This window comes from Spermophilus citellus (assembly GCF_964194105.1).
Source record: "Spermophilus citellus genome assembly, chromosome: 2".
Classification (NCBI taxonomy): domain Eukaryota; kingdom Metazoa; phylum Chordata; class Mammalia; order Rodentia; family Sciuridae; genus Spermophilus; species Spermophilus citellus.
In genome coordinates, this window is record NC_138183.1 from 133,276,349 (window position 1) to 133,300,456 (window position 24,108).

General features: G+C 34.9%; 2 protein-coding genes and 2 pseudogenes across 4 annotated transcripts; 2 read left to right on the plus strand and 2 right to left on the minus strand.

The window, feature by feature from the left end:
- Window positions 1-1,065: 1,065 nt before the first annotated feature.
- On the plus strand, window positions 1,066-2,001 carry LOC308643009 (olfactory receptor 8G1-like; the record flags this gene model as incomplete). The annotated part of the gene is made up of 1 exon (XM_081282562.1): window positions 1,066-2,001. One exon carries the CDS (start codon window positions 1,066-1,068, stop codon window positions 1,999-2,001), a length of 936 nt encoding a protein of 311 aa, XP_081138688.1.
- Window positions 2,002-4,144: 2,143 nt separating this feature from the next.
- On the minus strand, window positions 4,145-9,435 carry LOC308641571 (survival of motor neuron protein-like; annotated as a pseudogene). The gene is made up of 2 exons: window positions 9,429-9,435; window positions 4,145-5,010 (listed from the first exon to the last, which is right to left on the minus strand). The product of its transcript is annotated as a survival of motor neuron protein-like (transcript).
- Window positions 9,436-16,885: 7,450 nt separating this feature from the next.
- On the plus strand, window positions 16,886-17,830 carry LOC308641572 (olfactory receptor 8D1-like; the record flags this gene model as incomplete). Its single annotated transcript, XM_081280247.1, has 1 exon — window positions 16,886-17,830. The coding sequence occupies one exon, from the start codon at window positions 16,886-16,888 to the stop codon at window positions 17,828-17,830; it is 945 nt and encodes a 314-aa protein (XP_081136373.1).
- Window positions 17,831-20,229: 2,399 nt separating this feature from the next.
- LOC308642613 (glyceraldehyde-3-phosphate dehydrogenase-like) lies at window positions 20,230-21,295 on the minus strand (annotated as a pseudogene). The gene has a single exon. The product of its transcript is annotated as a glyceraldehyde-3-phosphate dehydrogenase-like (transcript).
- Window positions 21,296-24,108: the final 2,813 nt, after the last annotated feature.

The window sequence follows — 24,108 nt, forward strand, 5'->3', positions numbered from 1 at the left end:
TCTGTTCAGAATTTAACACAATAGGAGACAACATTTATATTTTCATGTTGTCCCAAAGCATAATCCTGCTTTGAACTCCATGCTAATTCACAAAAGATTAAAGAAATTTGGGATGTCAAGATGTGAATTGTTGTAATTTGAATGCATAACTAGAGCTTGTTTTCTAATTGATACATTGTTAATAGTTAATATGAGCATAAATATTGTTCATCAACTAATTGACGTTGCAGCCAATTTTATTATGAGGTAGGTAACATTTTTATTTCTTTTATATCCTTACAAAGTTAAGACACAAATAAAGGTATTTTACTTGCCCAAGGGTATAAATTAATACATGATGAAGTCATAATATGAACACAGGAACATTGACATTAAGAAGTACCAAGTCTGTTTCTCTCAAGTACTGGTACTGAGACTACAAACCAGCTAATTGTGAGCTGCTCTAGCAAATCTGCTGATTTGCATAATAATTGTGTAGATATTGCTTAATTTTAGTAATAGTATCTGATAATTTCACCAAAAAATGAAAAATCTGACAATAATAACTTGTCTGTTCACCTGTGTCAGGAGTCATTTTGATGTTATTAAAGATTGATAAACTTAGGCAGGGCTTGCTCTCTTCAACCTTTCACTCAGCTAGTTTTACTCTTCTATTAACTTCTCTAAATAATTAAATTTTCTGAAAACATTTAAGTTGGCTAAACATTTTTATATAAAATACATCTATAGTTTCAAAGAATCAAGTAAGGGTTAATAAATATAGTTATTGAAGATGCTAGAGCTGAAGAAATTATGGTTTCAAGGCTAATAATGAATTTTTAAAAATACATTTATTGAAAATAAAGCTTAATAAATATTAAATTGAAGCAAATTTTACTTAACTGACCCAGGTCAAACAATCATATAAACACTAAGGGGACATCTAAACTGGAAATCATAGGTATGGAGCACCCCCATGTAAATAAAAAGAAAAGTGAAATCCCTCCACCAACCATGTTTCTTTGTTGTTGTTTTGTTTTGTTTTTTTTTTTTTCTTTCTTTCCCTTCAGAAGCTGAACAGAGGACATGACGACAAAAAATCATTCCACAGTGACTGAGTTCATCCTGGCTGGACTCTCACAGCAGCCAGAGCTCCAGTTGCCCCTCTTCCTCCTCTTCCTAGGGATCTATGTGTTAACAGTGGTGGGGAACCTGGGCATGATCACACTGACTGGGCTCAGTTCTCACCTGCACACCTCCATGTACTACTTTGTCAGCAGTCTGTCCTTGATTGACTTGTGTCATTCCACTGTGATAACCCCCAAAATGCTGGTGAACTTTGTGTCCGATAAGAATACCATTTCCTACCCTGGATGCATGACTCAACTCTATTTCTTTCTCATTTTTGCCATATCAGAGTGTCACATGTTGGCTGCAATGGCCTATGACCGCTATGTGGCCATCTGTAGCCCACTGCTTTACCATGTCATCATGTCCGCTCAGACTTGCCTTTCCCTGATTTTAGGAGTGTTTATTATGGGTGTGGTTTGTGCATCAGCTCATACAGGCTGCATGATTAGAGTCCAATTCTGCAAATTTGATGTGATCAACCATTATTTCTGTGATCTTCTTCCCCTCCTAAAGCTCTCTTGCTCGAGTACCTATGTCAATGAAGTGCTGATTCTGTTTTTTGGCACATTTAACATCTTTGTCCCCACCCTGACCATCCTCAGCTCCTACAGCTTCATCATAGCTAGCATCCTGCGCATTCGCTCCACTGAGGGCAGAACCAAAGCCTTCAGCACATGCAGCTCCCACATCTCAGCTGTTGCTCTCTTCTTTGGATCTGCTGCATTCATGTACTTGCAGCCATCAGCAGTCAGCTCCATGGACCAAGGAAAAGTGTCCTCTGTGTTTTATACCATTATTGTGCCCATGCTGAACCCTCTGATCTACAGCCTGAGGAATAAAGATGTTAGTGTTGCCCTGAAGAAAATGCTACACCAAGAAACTTTCCTGTGAATAGAAGTAATGTGTGGGATTATTTATCAGATCTAATTCATTGATGACCACATGGTGTGGAGTAATGTTTAGTCCATTTGTGAATATCCTTAAATATTTCTAGGATTTTTATGTTACTTCATCTTTTTATAGTCCTTTGAGTGCCATTTTCTAGGTACGGTTTTATCTCATATGTATCACAGAGGCAAAGAAATGTTAAGGGTGGTGTTTATCCATATACCCATTAGTACCAACCCCATCATCTTCTATATCTTTTATATAATTGACCAAAACTCAGTTTATGAAATGTCCATCTTCCAAATGAGATTATTGACTTTCTTTCTTCAATATATATGAAACTGAATAAAACTTAAAAATATCATGGCTATAATTCCTTGTTATGAAGACATTGCAGCCTGAAAAAATCTCTTTCCTGTCCTTTTCTTTCATGTACCTTATATATCTTGTTTATTCTGTATTACTTCAGAAATTTGAATAGTACTCTAAAATCTAAGCTGCAAATGGATATATATGTTCAACTTGTGCCCAATACAATATACATGCTTTTCCCCCTTTTATTCTAATTTGTTCTTGCCTGCTTATATTTTAAACTGATCAGACTGAGATCTCCATGTAATTTCTTCTGTTCATACTGCGATATCTCCAGGATGTAGAAGAGCCACTACCACCCATTAGTTCCTTGATAATTTTATCCTTTTTTCTGTTTTGAAATATTTCTAGGAAAACCATATATATCCTATACTATCTACATTCATTAATATATCATTAATCTCTTTAAGAAATTACATATGGCTTTTGTTTAAAATAAAACTAAATATTATCTAATAGATATTTTGTGTTCAAAATCATTATGTTTCATTTTGGAAAATTCTTCAAATATCTATGAGATAATGATGACATTCTAACCTATCATACACTTTATAAGTCTTAGTCTTGAGTTTCTTCTGTGGCAGGATTTTAGTACAGGTGTGACCACTGGTCAATTAACTGATTTCTTCATTCATTTAATCTTGTCAACAAAGATGGAGTCCCTAAAGCAATGCATATTTTTTCTTTTTTAAAAAAAGTTTTGCTAATTTTTACAAATTAAATATATTTATTTTATACTTTTAAACATACAAAAATGAGAGTATGGTACAGTGAATATCCATATACACACCAGTTAGATAAACAATTTGTTGTATATGCTTCATATACAAACACACTTGGAGAAACCATTTACAAATATTTTAGAGCCACTATAACATTCTGTTCCTGAATGCTTCATAAACTAATTAAAAGACATTGTTCTATAAACAAGTTTTATCCCAATTCACAAAATCCAGAATTATCTAATATTTAAAATACAATCCATATTCAAAATTTCTTCATTGCCCTCAACTCAAGGTTTTTATAAAGGGTTTTCAAACCAGAGTGTATTCAAGCCTTTTACACTGGGGACTGAGCTCAGAGGTAGTGCTGGTGCTTAGCTTGCACAAGGTTTTAATCCCCAATACTATAAAAGATCTCACATTATGTTAATCTGTTATGTCTCTTAAGTAACTTTTAATCAAGAATAGTTACCCAACCCAACTCCTTTTTTCTTTCTTGACCCTGATATTTTGAAGAAACAAAGCCAGTTATCTTCCATAACATTTTATATTCTAAACCTGTTTGACAGCTTCTTTAGTAATGTCATGGAACTTGTTGCTCCATCTTCCATTACCCTCTGCAAATGGGAAATCAGACTGAAAGACTTGATTAGATTTCAGTTAAACATTCTTGACAAAGACACTTCATATATAATGCAGTACACTTTACATTGCATCACAAATTTAAAAGCTGCGTGGTTTTCTGACCACTGCTAGTAAGTAATACTAAGTGTCACCAAATCTTGAGGATTTTTTCTTGTTTTTGTTTTTGTAAAAGTACATTTTGTCTGCGTGACCCTCCAGTGCGTGTTTGGTGAGATGACATTCTGACACCAATATAATTTTAGTGGGGATGTAGATCAAATTTTTATCGGATAGTTTGGGCATCAAAATACCTTTAACTTTTCAACTTTTTACATTTCAATTTTTTTAAAATATTCAAAAAACATCAGTTTCCCACAAATCATAAAATTTATTCAAAAGTAAAATTCAATTTTATAATGATGGCAGACTTACTCTTTAATTGAAATGTGAGCACCTTGCTTCTTTTTTGACTTTGTCTGAGACCCCATGTAATAGCCAATATGATAGCCACTCATTTACCAAGAGAGTAATATAGTTCCCAAAGCACCAGAATCATCAAGAGACATCTGGACATATCGGAGGTGGGGATGGGATGGAGAATTATTGATGGGCCTGAAGAAAATGTAGGTAACCAACATGAAGTGGTGGTGAAGGTGGTGGTGGGCTACTGAATTTTAGGCCTGGCTTTCCTGGTCCCGATCCTGACCCTGGCATTGGTAGTAGTGGAAGAAGGAAATAGTTCCATGGAATTGCTTTTGACTTGATTTTATTTGATTTATTTCCACCAGGAGACCTAGAGGAGTTTTCACTTTCATCTTCAGAAACTTGACTTTCATTTTCATTCTCCTGAGCTTTCTGTTCTATATTATTAGCTACTTCAGAGGTTGAGGAAAGCAGATCAGACAGATTTTTCTCTATTTCCATATCCAGTGTAAATCACGATACAGTTTTCTCTCTTAAAAATCAACTGAAGCAATGGTAGCTGGGTAAATATAGCCATCTTCTGACCAAATGGCAGAACACTTGTCACGAGCTTTCCACTGTTTATTATCAAGGAAGTCGAAACAGTCTTCTGGCTTTTATTCTTCTTAAGAGGTTTTCACCTAGATTTGCCCTTTAGTTTATCCGAAGTTTCACGAATGTCACCATTATTCGAGCATGCTTGAAGGAAGCCACAGCTTTATCATAAGCTTTTTTTCCCAAATGTCAGAATCATTACTCTGGCCTGTGACACTCTGGAACAGCACTGAGTCTTCCTGCTCTGGGACACCACTGCTACTGCTACATATTTTTTCTTGATTTTCAAGTACATGACACAGGGAGGTAAAAGGAAAAAAAAGTATATTTTACACCTGATTGGTCAGGCTAGTGAACCTGGTGATAGAATGATAACTGGAATAACCCAGCAATTCTTCATGCCCAGAACAGAACACAATTCTGCCTACACTACCATCAAGAAAATTATTTCATAATTTAATAATATATAAAATATACAATAATAAAATTGCTAAAAGAGAAAGTATATCATATTATTATATACAGTAACCTATATTACTATAGCCAGAAGATGCTTTGTTCTTTTTTGAGGTGAGGTTAGATATGTTACTTTGCTCATATTAAAGATAATGTAGCCTACTTTATCTACACATGACTATTCTCACACTCTTGGTTATCCAATCTATGGTTTGTTCACACTTTTAGTTGAAGGGAAGATAGACCATCATTCTAGAGGGCTGTCTGCAGAAACTCTAAAATTATGTCACATATCAAATTAAGCACACTAAAATGATTGGCAAATGCTTAATTGGTTGTGGACTCTGTATTTGAGCCTAGGTGGATCCTACTATCAACCTATTTCTACCACTTGAAGCTATTGGCTTATTTACTATGACTAGTGTATCAGAAGATAATCAGTAAAACAAAAAAAAAATGTACCAGAATCTGTCTTAAAAACCTGTCTCTCAGGGATATAGGTATTTAAAACTACTTCCTCAGGAAAATCATCTTTGAAAATCAATCTAAATTGCTTTTCCTTATAGTCCCTCTACGTTTTTTCTAGGAGAAATGGCTATTTCCTTTTAGACTATCCTGCTTATGATTATCATATGATCATTTAAATATTTACTCTTTATATTTTCCTGGTTTCAATGAACCGTAAGTTCCATAGGACAGAGATATTTATTGATGATCATGCAAGAATCTCACAGTTTCCCATGTCATATTTTCTGACTGCCTCTCATTTCAGCAGAAGTGAGGCACATTTTTTAGTCCTGTGCAAGCAAAGACCCAGCTTGCATTGAGGGTGTTTCACTTGAAATTTGCAACATGAGCTTTTCACTTTCACTCTAGAAACTCCTCTACAGACCAAGTGCTCACTTGGCCTTTCCACAGGTCAGCCCCTGGGTTTCTTGCCCTTGTACTTAGCCTTACCAGTGGGGCAGAACACTGTTTAAACTCTCCATCTTCCTGTCTCTAAGAGAAAATATCTAGGGAAACATGTGTGCACCTATCAGAATGTGCTGGAAAAAATTAAGCCACAATTGCCCAAAGGTGTTCTCTGCATCTATTGTGAAGCCAGTGAGAAAAGGACCAAACTAAACATTAAAAATAAATCAAAATGGCAGAGAGTAATAAAGATCTTTCTATAATATCATTTTTAAAATTTTCTCCCTTATTTTTTTCTGTCATGCCTTTATCATTCAAAAGTTCAATTTCCAGATGTATTTATAGTATCTTCAGGGTTCTATGAAGTTGATTTATAATCTTAAACTGTTATGACCTTACAAGATGCAAATAATTACATGATTTTTTGGTATTTTCTAAGAGTTGCTTTGTGACCTAAAATATGGTCTATTTTGGAGAACGTTTCAGGATTCACTAAGAAGAAAGTATATTCAGCTTTTATTGGCTAAAATACTCTGCAAATGTCTCTTGAGTCCATTTGATTTATATTTTTCAGGTTCAAAGAATCTTGACTTAATTTATGTATAGATGACTTTACCAAATGGTGGGAGATGTGTGCTAAAATCACTATCAGTATTATTGTGCTAGTGTCTACTTTAGTCTTCTACTAGAATCTCTTTTATGTAATTAGGTGCACCAATGTTAGGGGCATAAATATTTGCTATCATTATATCTTCTTCTTGTATCATTCCCTTTACCAGTATGAAGTGACCTCCTTTGTCTCTTCTGACTAATTTTGGCTTAAAGTCTGCATTTTTGGATATGAGCGTACATATTCCTGCTTGTTTGTGGACTCCATTTACATGCTATATCAATTTCCATTCTTTCACTTTCAGTCCATGTCTGTCATTACTTATAAAACGAGTGTCTTGAAAGCATCATATAGTTAGATATTATTTTCTTGAAAGCATCATATAGTTAGATATTATTTTCTAATTCAGTATTCCAGTCTATATCTTTTGATTGGAGAGTTGAGACCATTTACATTCAATGATATTATAGAAATATCTTTATTACTCTCTGCTATTTTGATTTATTTTGAATGTTTATTTTGGTTCTGTTTCTCATTGTCTTCACTACACTTCCACTGACATTTGTGCATTTGTGAGCTCTGGGATTTGCTTTTTATTTTATTTTTTCTATGTGGACTATTTCTTTGGGCAAGTTCTATTGTATTAGTTTACAAGTCATTAATTCTTTTACTTTCTGCTACACTTGGAAGGTTTTTATTTTCTCTCCAATTTTGAAGGATAGTTTTGCTAGATATAGCAATCTTGATTGACAGCTATTTTCTTTCAGGACATGGAAAACATCATTCCAAGACACCCTGGCTTTTAGAGTTTGTGTTGCAAAATCAGAAGTAATTATGATTAACTTGCCTCTTAAGGTGACCTAATATGCTTTACTCTTAAAGCTTTTAGAATTATATCCTTGTTCTATGTGTTAGGCGTTTAGAGGTTTTGTTGTTGTTGTTGTTGTTGTTGTTGTTGTTGACCTTGTCTGTTGGGGTTCTGAATGCTTTCTGTATCTAGATGCTCATCTTATTCTGAAGGTTGGGGAAAATTTCTGTTATTTTCTCCCTGAAGAATTTATCCATGCCAATAGTCTGCAACAATTTTTAATTCTAGGGAGTCTTAAATTGGGTGACTAAATGTTGTCCCAGAGTTTTTGTATATTCTGATCATAATTACTTATTTTCTTTAATAATGTCTGAATGGTCAAGACTGGCAACTTTCTCTTTAAGCTGTGAGTTTGTCTTCAGCCTGGTCTACTCTATTAGAATTTGAACTGAATATTTTATTTTATTTATTCTGTCTTTTATTTCTAAGATTTCTTTGTTTCTTTTCCAGTCTCTCACTCTTTATCAAATTTCTCATTCATATACTATACTGACTTCCTTAATTAATTCAGTGTCTTTTTCTGTACTCTCTTGGAATTCATTGATCATCATTACAATCATTTTTTTAAATTCTTTTTTTATGGGTTGGGGCTGTAGCTCAGTGGCAGAGTGCTTGCTTAGCATGCGTGAGGTACTGCATTCGATCCTCAGTACCACATATAAAATAAATAAATAAATAAATAAATAAATAAATAAATAAATAAATAAATAAAATAAAGCCATTCTGCCTATCTACAACTACAAAAAGTTTTTTAAATTCTTTTTTATGACAATCTGTCTGTTGTGTTTCTCCCTCCAAATGAATATACTTTTACATATTTTAGATAAAATTCTTTTTCCATACATATGTATTATCTTAAGCTTGTATTTCATTTTCTTAATGGCATCTTTAATTTTGCTAAAATTCAATTGAACTATGTTTATGAGGTTTTGTTTATTTATTTTGTGTGTGCATACATAGTCTTTCTACTAAATCTTAAACTACTCCAAGATCTCAAAGATTTGCTTTAGTATCTTTCAGATGTTTACATATCTGATTAGTTTTACATTATATTTTGGTGAAAAAATGTGTTAGAATATGTTTCTATATTTTATACTTCAACTATAATCAATTTGGAGTGTTAATTGATATGTTATACTTAAATCATCTATTCACAGAAAAGAGTACTGAATTTGTAATTTTGTTTCCTATTATGTGTCTCTTTAAGATATTATTAGCCTTCTTTTCCTTTCCCAAGAATTGAGGTTTTTCTGCTCAATGGAGATGGTCTATGGAGAGCCCCTTTCTGATACTGTTCCACTGGAGATCAGATCTGTGTTCCCTGGAGTCAAAGAATGAATGCTGAGAGAATGGCTGAGGCAAGCATAGCCAGCAAGTTTATTCAAGAAAGTAATAGAGACAGACTTCATGTTCTACTTAAATCATCTATTCAACAGAAAAGAGTATTGAATTTGTAATTCTGTTTCCTAATTCAACAGAAAAGAGTACTGAATTTGTAACTCAGCCACTTAAATTAGTTATACTCACTTCTAACTTACAGTAAGTTAGATAAAAGAAAGGCAAAACTAACATAATAAGATTATGGCTCTTTTTTAATTCAAAATAATTCATGATTACTTATTTTCCCATTGGTAGAATATTAACAGGCACTAACATAATAATGATTATGCTCACTTTCTTAGTTTTGACAATAATTAGCTAGTAATATTGCTATTTCTTGCACATTTGAAAATCATAAAACAAATAGGTCATTTAACCTGCCCAGTGATTTTAGTTAGTAAACGATTTAATAACAAATAGTAAATGATTCAGCACTTTCATCTTGAGGCATATCAATTTAACTACTCACTGGCCATTCTGCTTCCCTTGAAGAAAAGCAAAGGCACTTAGTGAAAGAATGGCAAAAGAGCTAACTACGAGCCACTCCACCTGGTGATATGCACAGTGGTTTCTATAAATGATGCTTCATCTTAACAATATTTGACAATTTGAAGATTTTATGCACAAATCCTTACTTTTTGACATTAAATGAAGATAGAAATGACTGATAGTGATAATATATCTGTTAACTCCTTCTAGAAATTAGTTATAGGATGTTAAAAATCATTTCCATCCGACAAGGCTGGCTCTGTGGGGGAAAAACATTATCTCCTATCACAAATGCATGACTCAGCTCTACTTCTTTCTCATTTCTTCTATCTCAGAGTGTCACATGTTGGTTACAATGAATTACAATTGCTATGTTGCCATCTGCAATCCCTTTCTTTAAAGTGTTCTCATGCCCTTATCAACTGAGACAGAGGTAAAAGTCAGGCAGTCAGTGTAGGTAATGAATGTTGGGGGTTGAGAGGATGATGGCTGCTTATCAAAGAGAGAACAAAGCTTGCTAACAAGGATCCTCTGCACTCATGCTTCTAATCACATATATGAGGAAGGAAGGAAAGGCAATGAAAGATAATGATTAATGAAAAAATTTCTGGGGGCTATAAGAAAGCAAGTTGTGCCCCCTTCTACAGACACCTAGCTCTGGATCCCCTTCTCTTCAGAGAAGTCTGTCTCTATTATTTTCTTGAATAAACTTGCCAGCTATGCATGCCTCAGCCATTCTCTCAGCATTCATTTTTTAACTCTAGGGAACATAGACCTGATCTCCAGTGGAACAGTATCAGAAAGGGGCTCTCCAGGGACCATCTCTATTGAACAGGAAAATCTCAATCCTTGGGAAAGGTAGAGAAGGTTAATGATATCTTAAAGAGACATCAGGAAAAATTAACTCAGAAAACCCACTACCCTTTGCCCAAAGTGCTCTCTTTGACCCTACTCAGAATTAGAAACACTTCAGGGACACTAGCGCTTAGTCCATTCAAGCTCTTATATGGAAGACCAATCCTAAGAAATGAAATTCCTAAAGAGTGTAAAACTGCATAGTAAGATATCCTGCACCATGCATCTTTCTGGCTCTTTCATTGTGGAGGACAATTCTGGGCACCCATCAGCCCCTTAAACATAATTAACATGGCTGCCAGCCTCAAGTCTTCAATGAAAGGCATCACAAATTTTTGTGGCTCCTAATCACCTGTGCTGAGAGTCAGGCATGATGGGATCTGCAAAGGCCAATTTCTAATTTTCTATCCTGACTTGGAGCATATCTGATGCAGCAAACAGTGGCCCCTCATCCTGTTCTGTCTTTGGACGCAAAGATTTAGGCAAAGTTGGAGAACAATTGTAAGGTCCTGGCTGAGGCTACCCTTCAGTGGATCTCAAAGTTCCCTCTCTGATCCTATCTCCCAACAGCCCTTTGGGTATCTAATGGTGAATGGTCGATTGGTCAGTGCCGATCAAAGGCCCCAGTAACATACACCTCCATATGAGCGGACCACACTCTCCTCCATTTGTGCTTTTTCCTCCCTTTCCTTAGACTCTAGCTGTTGAAAGAGGAACATTTTCCATGGTATGGCTCATAAGGAAAGGCTAGGTTCCCCTTTATTCACATATTGAGAACTTACAAGCCTGTAGGGATTCTCCTGATTGTTGTTTCTGTGATCCTGTGTAACAACAGAGAATAGGATGGCTTCTCTCCACTTCACTGATTTTAATTGTAATTTACTTGGGAAGTGATAATTGTTGTTGCTGCATTTTCTTTTGTTTTTCAGATTGATAAGCCAAGAAATCTGTCATGTTGTACACAAATTCTGTATTAGCTCCCAAAATTTTACCCCACTGAATATTAAGTAAATCATTAAGATAAAGATCTCATGGAGGGGCTGCGGTTGTGGCCGGTGGTAGAGCACTTGTCTAGCATGTGTGAGGCACTGGGTTTGATTCTCAGCACTACATATAAATAAATTAATTAAAGGTCCATTAACAACTAAAAATATATTTTTAAAAATCTCATGGAATGAAAACAATCTAAATAAGTTGAAGAAGAGAATCCCTAGTGCTGAAATGTCCCTTAGTGTCCTGGATGAATAAATGAAAGAAACATACAAAACACGGAGGGGAAATAAAGAGAGAGGTATAATTCCAAGAAAATTTTGGTTTTCAGAGCAAAGAATACAGAGATATTACATAGCACTTCTGACCTCCTCCAACAACCAGTGTAGTTTCCCCTTTTAGTAATATTTTTCATGGTATTTTCCTTTAAACTGATGAGTGAATATGGTTACATTACTACTAACTAAAGCTGATCATTTACATTAGGGTTCACTCTTTATGTTCTACATTCTACAAATTTTGACAAGTCTACAATTGCATGTATCTGCCATTACAATACCACACAAATTTGCCTCATTTGCCTGTGCTAATCTATCCATCTCTCTTCCTTCCACCCAAGTTGTTGGCAACCACTAATCTTTTTGCTGTCTTCATAGTTGAACTTTTTTTCCAAAATGACCCATAGTTGAAATTAAAATACATGTAAGCTTTTCCTTAGTTACTTTTTTTTCACTTAGAAATGTGCTCTTAAGCTTCTTCCATGTCTTATTGTGGTTTGGTAGCTCATTTCTAAAAATCAACTAATAATATCCCCTTGTCTGGACTCACTGCACATTGTTTATTGATTCACTTTTCCTTTACCTTCAACTATTGATAATAATGAATAAAGCCTCGACACACATGCATTTTCTGTGTAAACACTTATTTTCAGTTCATCATGGTAAATAGCAAGGTGCTTGATTGTTCAGTCACATGGTAAGAGTATGTTTGGTTTTGTAAAAACCTGACAAGCTGCACCTTTGTGCATTCCCACCAGTAATGAATGAGCAATCCTGTTGTTTCACAACTTCAACAGTGTTTGGTGTTGTCAGTATTTTGAATTTCAGACATTTTAATTTGCTTTGATTTATAATTTTTTAATAACTAAAAATATTTTCAAATTGAATCATGATGTATTACGCCAAGCAGCAGATGTTGTTGTAAGTATTAAGCACTATACAGATTCAATGCAATCCCAACCAAAATCCCAATGGCATTTCTTACAGAAATAGAAAAATCAGTCATGAAATTCGTCTGGAATAATAAGAGACCCAGAATAGCCAAAGCAATCCTTAGCAAGAAGAGTGAAGCTGGTAGCATTACTATTCCAGATCTAAAACTTTACTACAAAGCAATAGTAGCAAAAATAGCATGGTATTGACACCAAAATAGACCTGTAGACCAATGGTACAGAATGAGGACACAGAAACTAACCCACATAATTTCAGTTATCTTCTACTAGACAAAGGCACCAAAAATGTACATTGGAGCAAAGAGAGTCTCTTCAACAAATGGTGCTAGGAAAACTGGAAATCCACACGTAGCAAAATGAAATTAAACCTGTATCTCTCACAATGCACAACACTCAACTCAAAGCGGATCAAGAACCTAGAAATTAAACCAGAGTCAACATACCTTATATACCAACAGAATTATGAAAAATTGTGGTATATATGTGTATTAAGAAGTGTAATGCAAAAAAGTACATGTATAATGGCATAAATTGACATGAACATACTTTATATACAGAAATACAAAAAAATTGTGCTCTATATGTGTAATAAGGATTATAATGCCTTCCACTGTTGGAGTGTATTTAAAAAATAATAATAATTTTTAAAAATGTTGGGAAAAAAAAGAATTAAGATCTTACTTAACCATCACTGATGTTTTTTTACAGGCTTAAAAATTAACCTTAGTTCAAATACAATTTTATTCTGAAAAAAAAATTAAAACCAGAGTCTAACAGAAGAAAAAGTAGGCCCTAATCTCCATCATGTTGGATTAGGCCCCAACTTTCTTAATACAACTCCTAAAGGCAAAGAATTAAAATCAAGAATCAATAAATGAGATGGATTCAAACTAAAAGGCTTTCTCTCAGCAAAAGATATAATCAGTGAGGTGAATAGAGAGCCTACAGAATGATTTACAATTTTATGATAACTTACCTTAAATATTTTTTCATAAGATTACTTCCCAGCCCTTTATCTTCTTTTTGGTAAAATGTTCATTCAGACGTTTTTCCCATTTTTAAATTGAAGTATTTGTTGATTTTTTAATAGTTCTATGTAAATTTAGGATATTGACACTTTATTAGATATGCATTTTGCAGACTTTTCCTCCAGTCTGAAGCTTACCTTTTTCTTCTTTTAAATAATGCCTTTTGGTAATGCATTCTGCTGTCATTTATTTAAAAAAAATCAATTAAAAAAAGAAATAACAAAACTAAATAATAAAAAGTAATGCAGTTATCCACACACATGCAAAAAAAAACACCTTTTACAAAGCAAAAGTTTTTAGTTTTAATAAATTTTGACTTATTTTTCTTTAACTCTTTAATATATTATGTATCTAGTGTTGTGTCTAAAAGTTATCATCAAACTCAAGGTCACCCAGACATTTCTCTAGGTCATTTTCCTAGGAGTTTATGATTTTGCATTTAGATTTTAATTCATTTGATTTGATTTTTGCGAGACATGTGAGACCTGTGTCTAGATTAATTTTTTTATATGTATTGTGCAATTGTTCCAGTATCATTTGTTAGAAAAGACTGTCCTTCTCCATTAAATTGTTTTTGCTCCTTTATCCACAATCAATTGATTATATCTATGAGGGTCTATGTCTGGGCTCTCTGTCCTGCTCATCTCTTCGTCTATTCTTTTTATGTTACCTTCTTGAGTATTAATGCTTTGCATTAATTTTGAAGTCAGATACTTCCAGTCTCTGACTATTCTTTCCCTTCAATATTGTGTTTGCTAGTCATAATAAATCCACAATATATCCTAAAGTGTGGGAGGCCAACCTTACGGGTGACTGAGTTACACTCCCCAGCTGGGTGCTGAGGTGCTCAGTCACAGAAATGGGTGTGTCTTGCTACAGCCCCATGGGTGAAGCTATGCTCACCTGTTCCTTTGTAATATAACCCCTTGCCCTGTTTAGGATAGAATCTTCCATGGAAGTGCCTTGTGTGTGTCCCCTCCTCTTACTGTGCCCTTGGGTGTGGCCTACCCGGTGTCAGTCAACCTGCTGACAGTGGACATCATGAAGATAGACTCAGCCCCCTGAAACCTGACCCCTTGCCTCATTTGAATAGCTTCTCCTCAATAAAAGGGGTAGCACGTGCTCTCTCTCTCTCTTTCCGCAGACCCTTAAGGTCAGAGGAGCCGTCACAGCAACCCCAAAGAAAAAGGTATTTGTGTCTCCTGTGGTTATTACGTGCAGCCCAGTTAGCCCAGTTTAACTAGAGTGACCCCTGAGCCTTTTAGTCGAGAGAACAGAAACCCAGCACTAAAGCTCTTCCTATAAATAAAAATACATATGGAATATTCATTCAAATCACAGAACACTAGTTGTAACGCAAGTGGCTCATCATTGATACTGGTAGCATAATTACTGTCCCAGGAATATAAATCTTAATTAACCTTAATTACAACACATAGATTTAAAAATCTAAAAGTCAGGTTTACTATGCTCTTTTTGGAGCTCAGTCATGAGGTCAGAGACACTTGCTTTTTTGAAGTGCGACTCTCCTAGCTAAACTGCTTATGGTAATCCTACAACCATCTCAGGTGGGAACTATTATCATCTTTCACATACATTGTTTTCTTCCAAAAAGTAATATCAAAAATGTAATTGCATTCACTTGAAATGCCAACATTCTGTGCACATCATCAATTTAAGAGCAAATAGACTTTATCGTGTTTCTGGTTCTCAGGAGAATTTCATCATCTTGCGTGGATCTTGTGGTCCTCAGAGAATATTCTTGTCATCCATTTCCTTGGAGACCAAACATCCACAAACAATGAGTCAAAATATTTCCTTGCTTAGAAAAGGCTGTTTGTGTTATGGGGGTGAAAGGGAATCTTGTATTTGCTTACCCAGTGTCATTAAATTTCAGAGATCCAGTACACTATGGAAAGCCTCATCCCAAATTCATTCTTTCACAGAAGAGCAAAGGTGAAGTTACTTTCCCAAAGTCATACAGTGAGTTGGTGACACAGCTGGAGCATGAGGTAAGCATTGAGATGGCCAGAAGATGCTCTATTTTTTCTTCATTTTCAATAATGTCCATTTGATTTTCAGTGTTCATCATTTACACTCCAACAAGATCAGCAAGGCACTGGATGGGGCATATTTTCCATAAAGCCAACTGTGTGAATTCATTTCACACTGAAAGAGAACAAACAAACCAAGTTGGAGCAACAATTCTACTCCTTACAGCATTCAGGTAAGTGTACACTTAGGAAAAGCCACATTTCCTTAAAGTTTTCATTGTAAAATAGAGTTACTTATGGAAAATTGCAAATTTGTAGTTCAATAAGCTAGTTAGATCAAATACATGTGGAAATTAGTTCACCCAATACAACTGGAGTTGGAGGAAACAAATTTACTCTTGCCTGTGACATGCAGTGGATAGAACCACAGAAAGATGGTTCTTCTCTTTCCCATTATTTCATCAAAGTCCTAAGATGTGTCCACAATATATCCCAAAGCTCCTCTAGAAGTAAAATTGCCTGACAACAGACTCTCTTATTTGAATAACAGAACTTCAGAATCAACTTTAAAACCTTAACGTGAAGCATCAAAGTAACCGTGCTTCCCTCTGTGACCTTGAATTGTGACCCTAAAACATGCATTTTCTCCCCAGTTCTTGTTTATTCCACAGTAAACAACTACCTAATGCACACGCAGGCTGTTACTAGCCCAGAAGTTACTTTAATTTTAAAAAATATTTATTTTTTATTTGTAGTTGGACACAGTACCTTTATTTTATTTGTTTATTTTTATGTGGTGCTGGGGATCCAACCCAGGCCCTTGCACATGGGAGGTAAGAGCTCTACTGCTAAACCACAACCCCAGCCCCAGAAGTTACTTTCTTAGCACTAGATTGAACCTTGGTGTTAGCAGCAGGGAACATCCCAGCAGGCATTAGCCATGCAGAGGTCAGATGGATTTCCAGCCCAGCTGTAACTGTGGAGTACCCATTCATAGTAGACACTAGGGTGGTCTCTGAGGTTAAAAATGGGGCAGCCTTGAACTGTTCAGATACTTTCTAATCATTTTAAGATCATATAGTACTTGCTCTTTGTTTCTATACACCTTATAATATTCCTTGACTAAAAGAAACTCAAATTTGACATGAAAAAATATATAATCCTCTTCTTTTGTTATTTACAGCCATTAAACTGTTCTCATTTGATGATCAGGATTTCTTTTCTTTTGTCACACTCGTAATAAAACAACTTCCCACCATGGGAACAGAGCTTTCTTACTTTCTAAGGTTTCTTTTTTTTTTTTTTTTTCCTTAGGTTTATACCCTGTTTCCAAGAGGAAATGATCAGATGCAATTTTTCCACCATGACTGAATTTGTCCTCCAGGGATTAACAGACCAACCAGAACTCAAACTGCCCCTTTTTCTCCTGTTTCTAGTAGTCTATGGGATCACTGTAGTGGGAAACCTGGGTATGATCCTCCTAATTACTGTTGATTCCAAGCTCCAAACTCCCATGTACTTTTTTCTTGGTAATTTGTCATTCATAGATCTCGTCTATTCCTCAGTTATTACCCCTAAACTGTTAGGAAACTTTATATGGGAACAAAATGTTATCTCCTATTCTGGATGTATGACACAGCTCTTTTTCTATTGCACGTTTGCTATTGCTGAGGGCTATATGCTGGCAGCCATGGCATATGATAGATATGCAGCTATCTGTAATCCACTGATCTACAGTGTCACCATGTCCCAAAAGGCATGCAGCATACTGGTAACAGGGGTCTATATCATGGCAGCTCTTGGAGCTGTAGCCCACACTTCCTCCATGATCAGGCTTTCCTTCCACGGGGAGAATGTCATCCACCATTACTTCTGTGACATAATTCCCCTCCTACAGCTTTCCTGCTCTAGCACCTATTTTAATGAGCTTCTGGTGACACTTATAGGTGGATTTAATGTGCTGGCAACAACTGGGCCCATAGCCATCTCTTATACCTTTATACTCACCAACATTCTTCGAATACCCTCAAGTGAGAGCAGGTCCAAAGCTTTTAGTACCTGTGGCTCTCATTTGACAGCTGTTGGGGTCTTCTACGGATCCATCATGTTTATGTATTTCAAGCCAACATCCAGCCACAGCAGGGTCCAGGAGAAGGTGGCCTCTGTGTTCTATACCGCGGTGATCCCTATGCTGAATCCTTTGATCTACAGCTTAAGGAATAAGGATGTAAAATATGTTCTGAGCAAAGTAATGAGAAAGAGATGTGGCCTACCCCAGAGTTAGTGGACATAACCACTAAGGATCATGGTGGCCACTTGACCTCATCTTTTTCTTAAAACTAACTTCCCTGTTTCTTAAAATTAACATTCAATAATTTTCCCTTTTCCCATTTCCTCTAACAGTTGCCCAGTTTATGAAGTATGTGCAAACACACACACACACACACACACACACACACACACTTATTTCTTGAGCAAACTATGCCAAAATATAAGGAATCATTGGTCCTTGATAAGCCTGGACATGTTTACTTAAAAATATTCTTCTGAGTTAAATTTGCACATTCTATTTCATTCCTTATTGAGAAAATCTGGAGTATATTTTTTTTTCCTTTATTTGGGGTAAGTCTGCATTCATCACCTTCTGTCTCACATAACTAGCTTTGTAACATTCAATGTTAAGTCTTACCAGATTAGGCTTAACACAATAGTAATTTAGCAATTAATCATAGGAAAAATTCAAAAACTAGGTATATACTTTGCTAATTTGAAGTCTCCTCATGGGTCCTCTCCCTTTTATTGTTCTGCTGTGTATCTTTCTTGTGAAGATTAATTGGGGAATCAATTAATTCCCAAATTAATGAACCTTTATAAAAACTTAAAAGCAGACATAAATAGCAAAATAATAAGTTCATAGTAGGCCAGGGAGGTTGTTTTCAGAAAGGAATATATATCCTAGCAAAATACACAAGCAATTTGACCTTTAAAAAATTTAATTTCATAGGTGATAGATTTTCCTTAATCTCAAAGAGACTGAATCATGGGCATGCTCCTAGAAGGCAGCCTAACTAATTCTCTTCTGCTCCCCATTTCCTCCTACTCCACTTACAGATGTTATGTCCAGTGTGATAACTGATTTCTTGTGGGAATGACTTACAGGGTAGGTAAGGATCATGCCAAACAACCTCATCCACTCAAGGCCTAAGTTTCCTGCTGTTCCTCTTCCAGCCTCCACTGCCAAAAGGGAAACTCCATTGGCAGGGCCCATGCTTTCCCATAGAGGAACTCATGGGATAACGTCTCTGTCCATGCATCCCACCTATTTCTCAATATTCCATGTAAAAATAAGAATAACAACTTAAAAACTGATCAAACTCAGCTCCTATACTCCTTCTTCATTTCTATCTTATTTTAATAGCTTTATTGAGGCATAACAGACAAATTAAATGTGTACAAATTGTATACATTAAACATATACAATTAGATAAGTGTTGACATGTACACACTCACAATGCCATCACTACAGTCAATTCGGTGAATATATCCATCATCCTTAAATGTTTACTCATGCTCCTCATTAATCTACCTCTGGATGCTTTCTGTTGCTATAAATTTGTTTTCATTTTCAAGAATTTCATACAAATTAAATCATATAGTAATCACTCTTTTGTATGGGGCTTATTTTACCCAGCATAGTTATTTTTAATTTTGTCCATGTTGTTACATGTAATAATATCTACTATTATTGCAGTAGCATTCCATGGTATGAGTACACCAAATTCATTCATCTGGTGCTGGACATTGGTTTTTTTCCAGATAAAGGGTGGTGTACCAGTCATTGTGACAGCATAGGTTTATATGCTTTTATTTCTCATGGATAAGCACATCAGAGTGGAATACCTGGACCATGTATTAGGTATGCATTTATTGATTTAGAAACTGAAAACTGTTTTTCCAAAGTGGCTACACCATTTTACATTCTGTATAACAATTTTTCAGGATGTCAATTCCTACATTATTTTTGAAACATTTGTTGTGGTCACACTTATTATTATTATGCTTAACTCCTCCATATAATAGTTAGTGGTGTTTCATTGTGATTTAACTTGCATCTTCCTTATGATTAATGATGCTAAGCTTCTTTTCTTAATGTTATATGGATCTTTTTCAGTGAAAATGTCTGTTCAAATATTTTGCATCTCTTTTTTTCTTACTATTATTTTGAAAGCTCTTTATATCTTTATATATTCTCTCTATATAAAGTCACTCATGAGATAACTGGTTTGAAATATTTTCTCCCTGTCTATGCATTTTTTAAATTCTTTTTACCTTCTGTTGAGAAGTAAATTTCAGTCTATCAATATATTTTTGTATAGATTATTTATATCCTACACAGCTTTGCCTAAAACCAGGTAACAAAAATTGACTTAAATATCTTCTAGAGTTTTCACAAATTCAGGTTATACATTTGGGTATAGGACCTATTGTGTATATGCTATGAAGTGCATATTCAAGTTCAATTTGTGTATAATCTTATTTGTTTTCATACTCTTTGATGTAAAGCCTTTTTTCACTGAATGTCTTTTCATTGTTATCCAAAAAATATTTTCATAAATACTCGTATCTTTTTCTGTATATTATAGCATTTTTATAATGTCTTTTTTGGAGGAGGGGTGCAGTGAATTATATGGATGGTATGTGACAGTAGGGCTTCCTAAGCTCCTCCCCATCTTCAGGGGGTCTGGGATGGAAATTGGGAAGAGGGGAGATTTTCAGTGTGTTGAGGGACTGAGTTAGGGGCAGGGACTCTTCGGCAGCTGAGGGCTTCTCTCTTCCTCTGTGTTCTTTCCGGGACAGGTGATCTAGAGGCTCTTGCTCCTTGGAGGCCATGTGGACCATAAGATCCACCACCCTGTTGCTGTAGCCAAATTCATTTTCATACCAGGAAATGAGCTTGACAAAGTGGTGGTTGAGGGCAATGCTAGCCCCAGCATCAAAGGTGGGAGAGTGAGTATCACTGTTAAAGTTTTAGGAGATGACCTGGTCCTCCATGTAGCCCCAGATGCCCTCTATGACTGATTCACCACCTTCTTGATGTCATCATATTTGGTCAGATTCACAAATGACATGTTGGGATTGGGCATACGGAAAGCCATGCCAGAGAGCTTCCCATTCAGTTCAGGGATGACCTGGCCCACAGCCTTGGCAGAGTCAGTGGATGCAGGGATGATATTCTTCTAGGCAGTCCCATATCCATCATGCCACAGTTTCTCAAAGGGATCATCCACAGTATTCTGAGTAGCAGTGATGGCACAGATTGTGGTCATGAGTCCTTCCACAATGCTAAAGTTATCATGGATGGCCTTGGCCTGGGGTAGCTAAGCATTTGGTGGCATAGGAGGCATTGCTGACAATCTTGGGGGAGTTGTCATACTTCTCATGGCTCACACCCATCACAAACATGGGGCATCGCAAAAGGGACAGAGATGACCTTTGTGGCACCACTCCTCAGATGAGCTCCAGCTTTCTTCATGTTTAATGAAGACACCAGTGAACTCCACACATATTCAGCACCAGCATAAAATATCAATATTTGATATTGGTGGGATCTTACTTCTGGAAGATAGAGGTGGATTTTCCATTGATGACAAGCTTCCCATTCTCAGCATTGACTGTGCCATTGAATTTACCCTGGGTAAAATCATACTGGAGCATGTAGACCATGTATTTGAGGCCAATGAAGGGGTCATTGATAGCAACAAGATCCACTTTATAAAATAAGGACAGAATGTGTGTCAGAGCATTTGAAGACTCTATCAGCATTGAAAGCAGCCCTGGTGACCAGGCATCGAGTACGGCCAAATCTGCTCACTCTGAAATTCACTATCATGTCTCAGGGTCATGGCTAGCACTGCAAGAGAATAGAGGATGTGGCTGTCTGTCAAATCGGGAGGATCATAGAGCCTATAATAAGTCTTGATATTGGATTTTGTTTCTCTTTATTTTTCATCTTTTCCATGTTGTGATTATATTAGTTCTTTTGTTTTTCCATTAATATTTTAGGATCAGGATGTCAACTTTTACACACACACGCATACACATACACACAGTCTGATGAATAATTCCTTATTGCTTTGAATGTAAAGATAAACTTGAAAAGAGTTGTCATCATTTGAATAATGAGATTTCTAACCCAGACACCTGGTTAGAAATGCTGTAATATTTATTTAGGTCTCCCCTTAGCAATACATTTTAGTTTCCATTTTTTAGTGTAGAGATTCTTTAAAAAAATTTTTAAGGTATATCTTATTACTCACTTGCTTGATTCTCTATTAACTTATTTTTATTTCAATTTTATTTTGCTCACTGTTATTATATAGAAACACATTAAAGTAAAAATACTTTACCTGAAACTCTTACTAAATATATACACCATAGTAGATGTTCTGAGGCTTTGCTAAATTTTCTACAGACAGCTTTACTTCCTTTCAGTGTCATTTTTCTTTTTCCTTATTATAGCACCTGAAACTTACAATACAATATTGAATAGAAGTGATAAGGGCATACCGTTTTGACATTGATCTTAGAAGGAAATCATTCAGTCATTCACAAGTCTGATGTAAGTTTATCATAGATTTTTTTTATCATATTTAGAAATTTCTCTTTTATTCCTGGTTTGTTGCGAATTTTGGATTTTTTTAAATGAGAAAATAAGGTTGTATTTTGTCAATGTTTCTTCTAAATTACTGAAATATGTTTTATTTTTAAAAATATCATTGATTACATTGATTATCAAAAGTTATAACATTGTTAAAATCTTGGAACATCCCTACTTTGACATGATATGTTATCTTCCTAAGAGATTTGTTTTGTTTAGAATTTTGCACCTATTCAAGAGGGATATTTGTTTACAGTTTTCCATTATGTGATATCTTTGTCAGGTTTTTAGTAACGGGGGGGGGGGTAGCATTATAAAATGAGTTAAATTATAAAATGAGTTAAATGAGTTATTTGCTCTCCCTGAAAGTTCTTGAAGTGTTCATGTACAGTTGAAATTTCTGCTTCCTTAAATGGTTAATATCATTTATCAGAGAAATCTGCATCTGGATTTTCCCTTGTGTGAAGATTTTCTGATTCAATTTTTAAAAAATAAAATAAAATAAAAGGAAAAATCTAGGTTATGAATTTTCTCTAGAGTAAACTTAGGTAGTTTGTGGGGTTTTGTGTATTTACCACTTATATTTAAGTTCTGGAATTTGAGGCATTTATGTCCATTCAAGTTTCTTAATTTCTATCAATTAATTTCTGATATTGGTAATTATGTTCCCTTTTTTCCTAATCAAACTTGCTACAGACTTATTGATTCTATTGATCTCAGAAAATAAAGTAAGTTTTTCTTTTCTGATTGATTTTGATTGAATTTTATTTAGTTGGGGTTAACTGAATTTTCTCTTGTTGATTTATTAATTTATATTTCAGTTATTTATGCTCTGTTCTTTATTATTTCCTTTCTTCTGCTTCTTTGGATTTCATTTGCTCTTATTATTTTCAAGTTTTTAAGGTAGAGTTATGTCAGTGATTTAGGATCATTGAAAATCTACAATAGTAAAAAAACAACAAAACCATCTGGGAGAGTATAATATTCATTGACAAGGTTATTATTTTTCTTTGGCCTGATAGTTTGAGCTCGAAATTTTGTTTTTTATATTATGATTCAAAGCTATTCCTCTTTTGCTGTTTTTGATTTATGAATTTAAATAGTAAATTTTAATAGTTAATTTGTTCTACTTACATTACTTTTCAGAGATTTTCTCCTATCTATGTGGATTTTATTTTATTTTAATGACTGTATAAGTAATGTAAATTATTTAAAGGTGAAACTTCTTTTTGTGGATGGATAATATAGTCATTTAAATTCTATTGTAATTCAATAAAGTTGGAAATTATAATAAAATCCTTCTATGAATATTAATATTGTTTCTAATATCTTACTATAAAATGTTCATATAAATAAAATATGTAGTTCAGTTGTAGGTTAGATGGTTCCAGGTGAGATTAAGCAACTGGCACTTTAATCTCCCACTGAACTAACTATAAAATAAGGTATAAAATAAGGACAGAATGTGTGTCAGAGCATTTGAAGATTCTATCAGCATGTAGAGATGGGAAGTTATCTTGAAATACTCCAAAGAGGCAGAGTAGTTTGTAGTGCTTTTATTTTTCTTGTTGGTGATATTTAAAAATTCAGTAGTAAAACAAAATAATTTAAATGTGTTGGGATTTTGTGCAAGATTAAGAAAACCTCTCCACACATCCAGGTTATAGAGGAATACCCCCTTGCATTTGTTTTTTTTTTTAACTTTAAATACTTCAATTTTAAAATTTAGTGTTGGAGTTCATTCTTTTGCTAAGTGCAGATATAGATATCATGTATTCTTTTCCTGAATAGGTATTTTAGATTGTTAGCATTGCTAAATGAAAGATTCCTTCTCTTTCCAGCTATATTAGATGCTACTTTATATTATACTTGTTATGTTTTGGATGTGAGGTAACCCCAAAAAT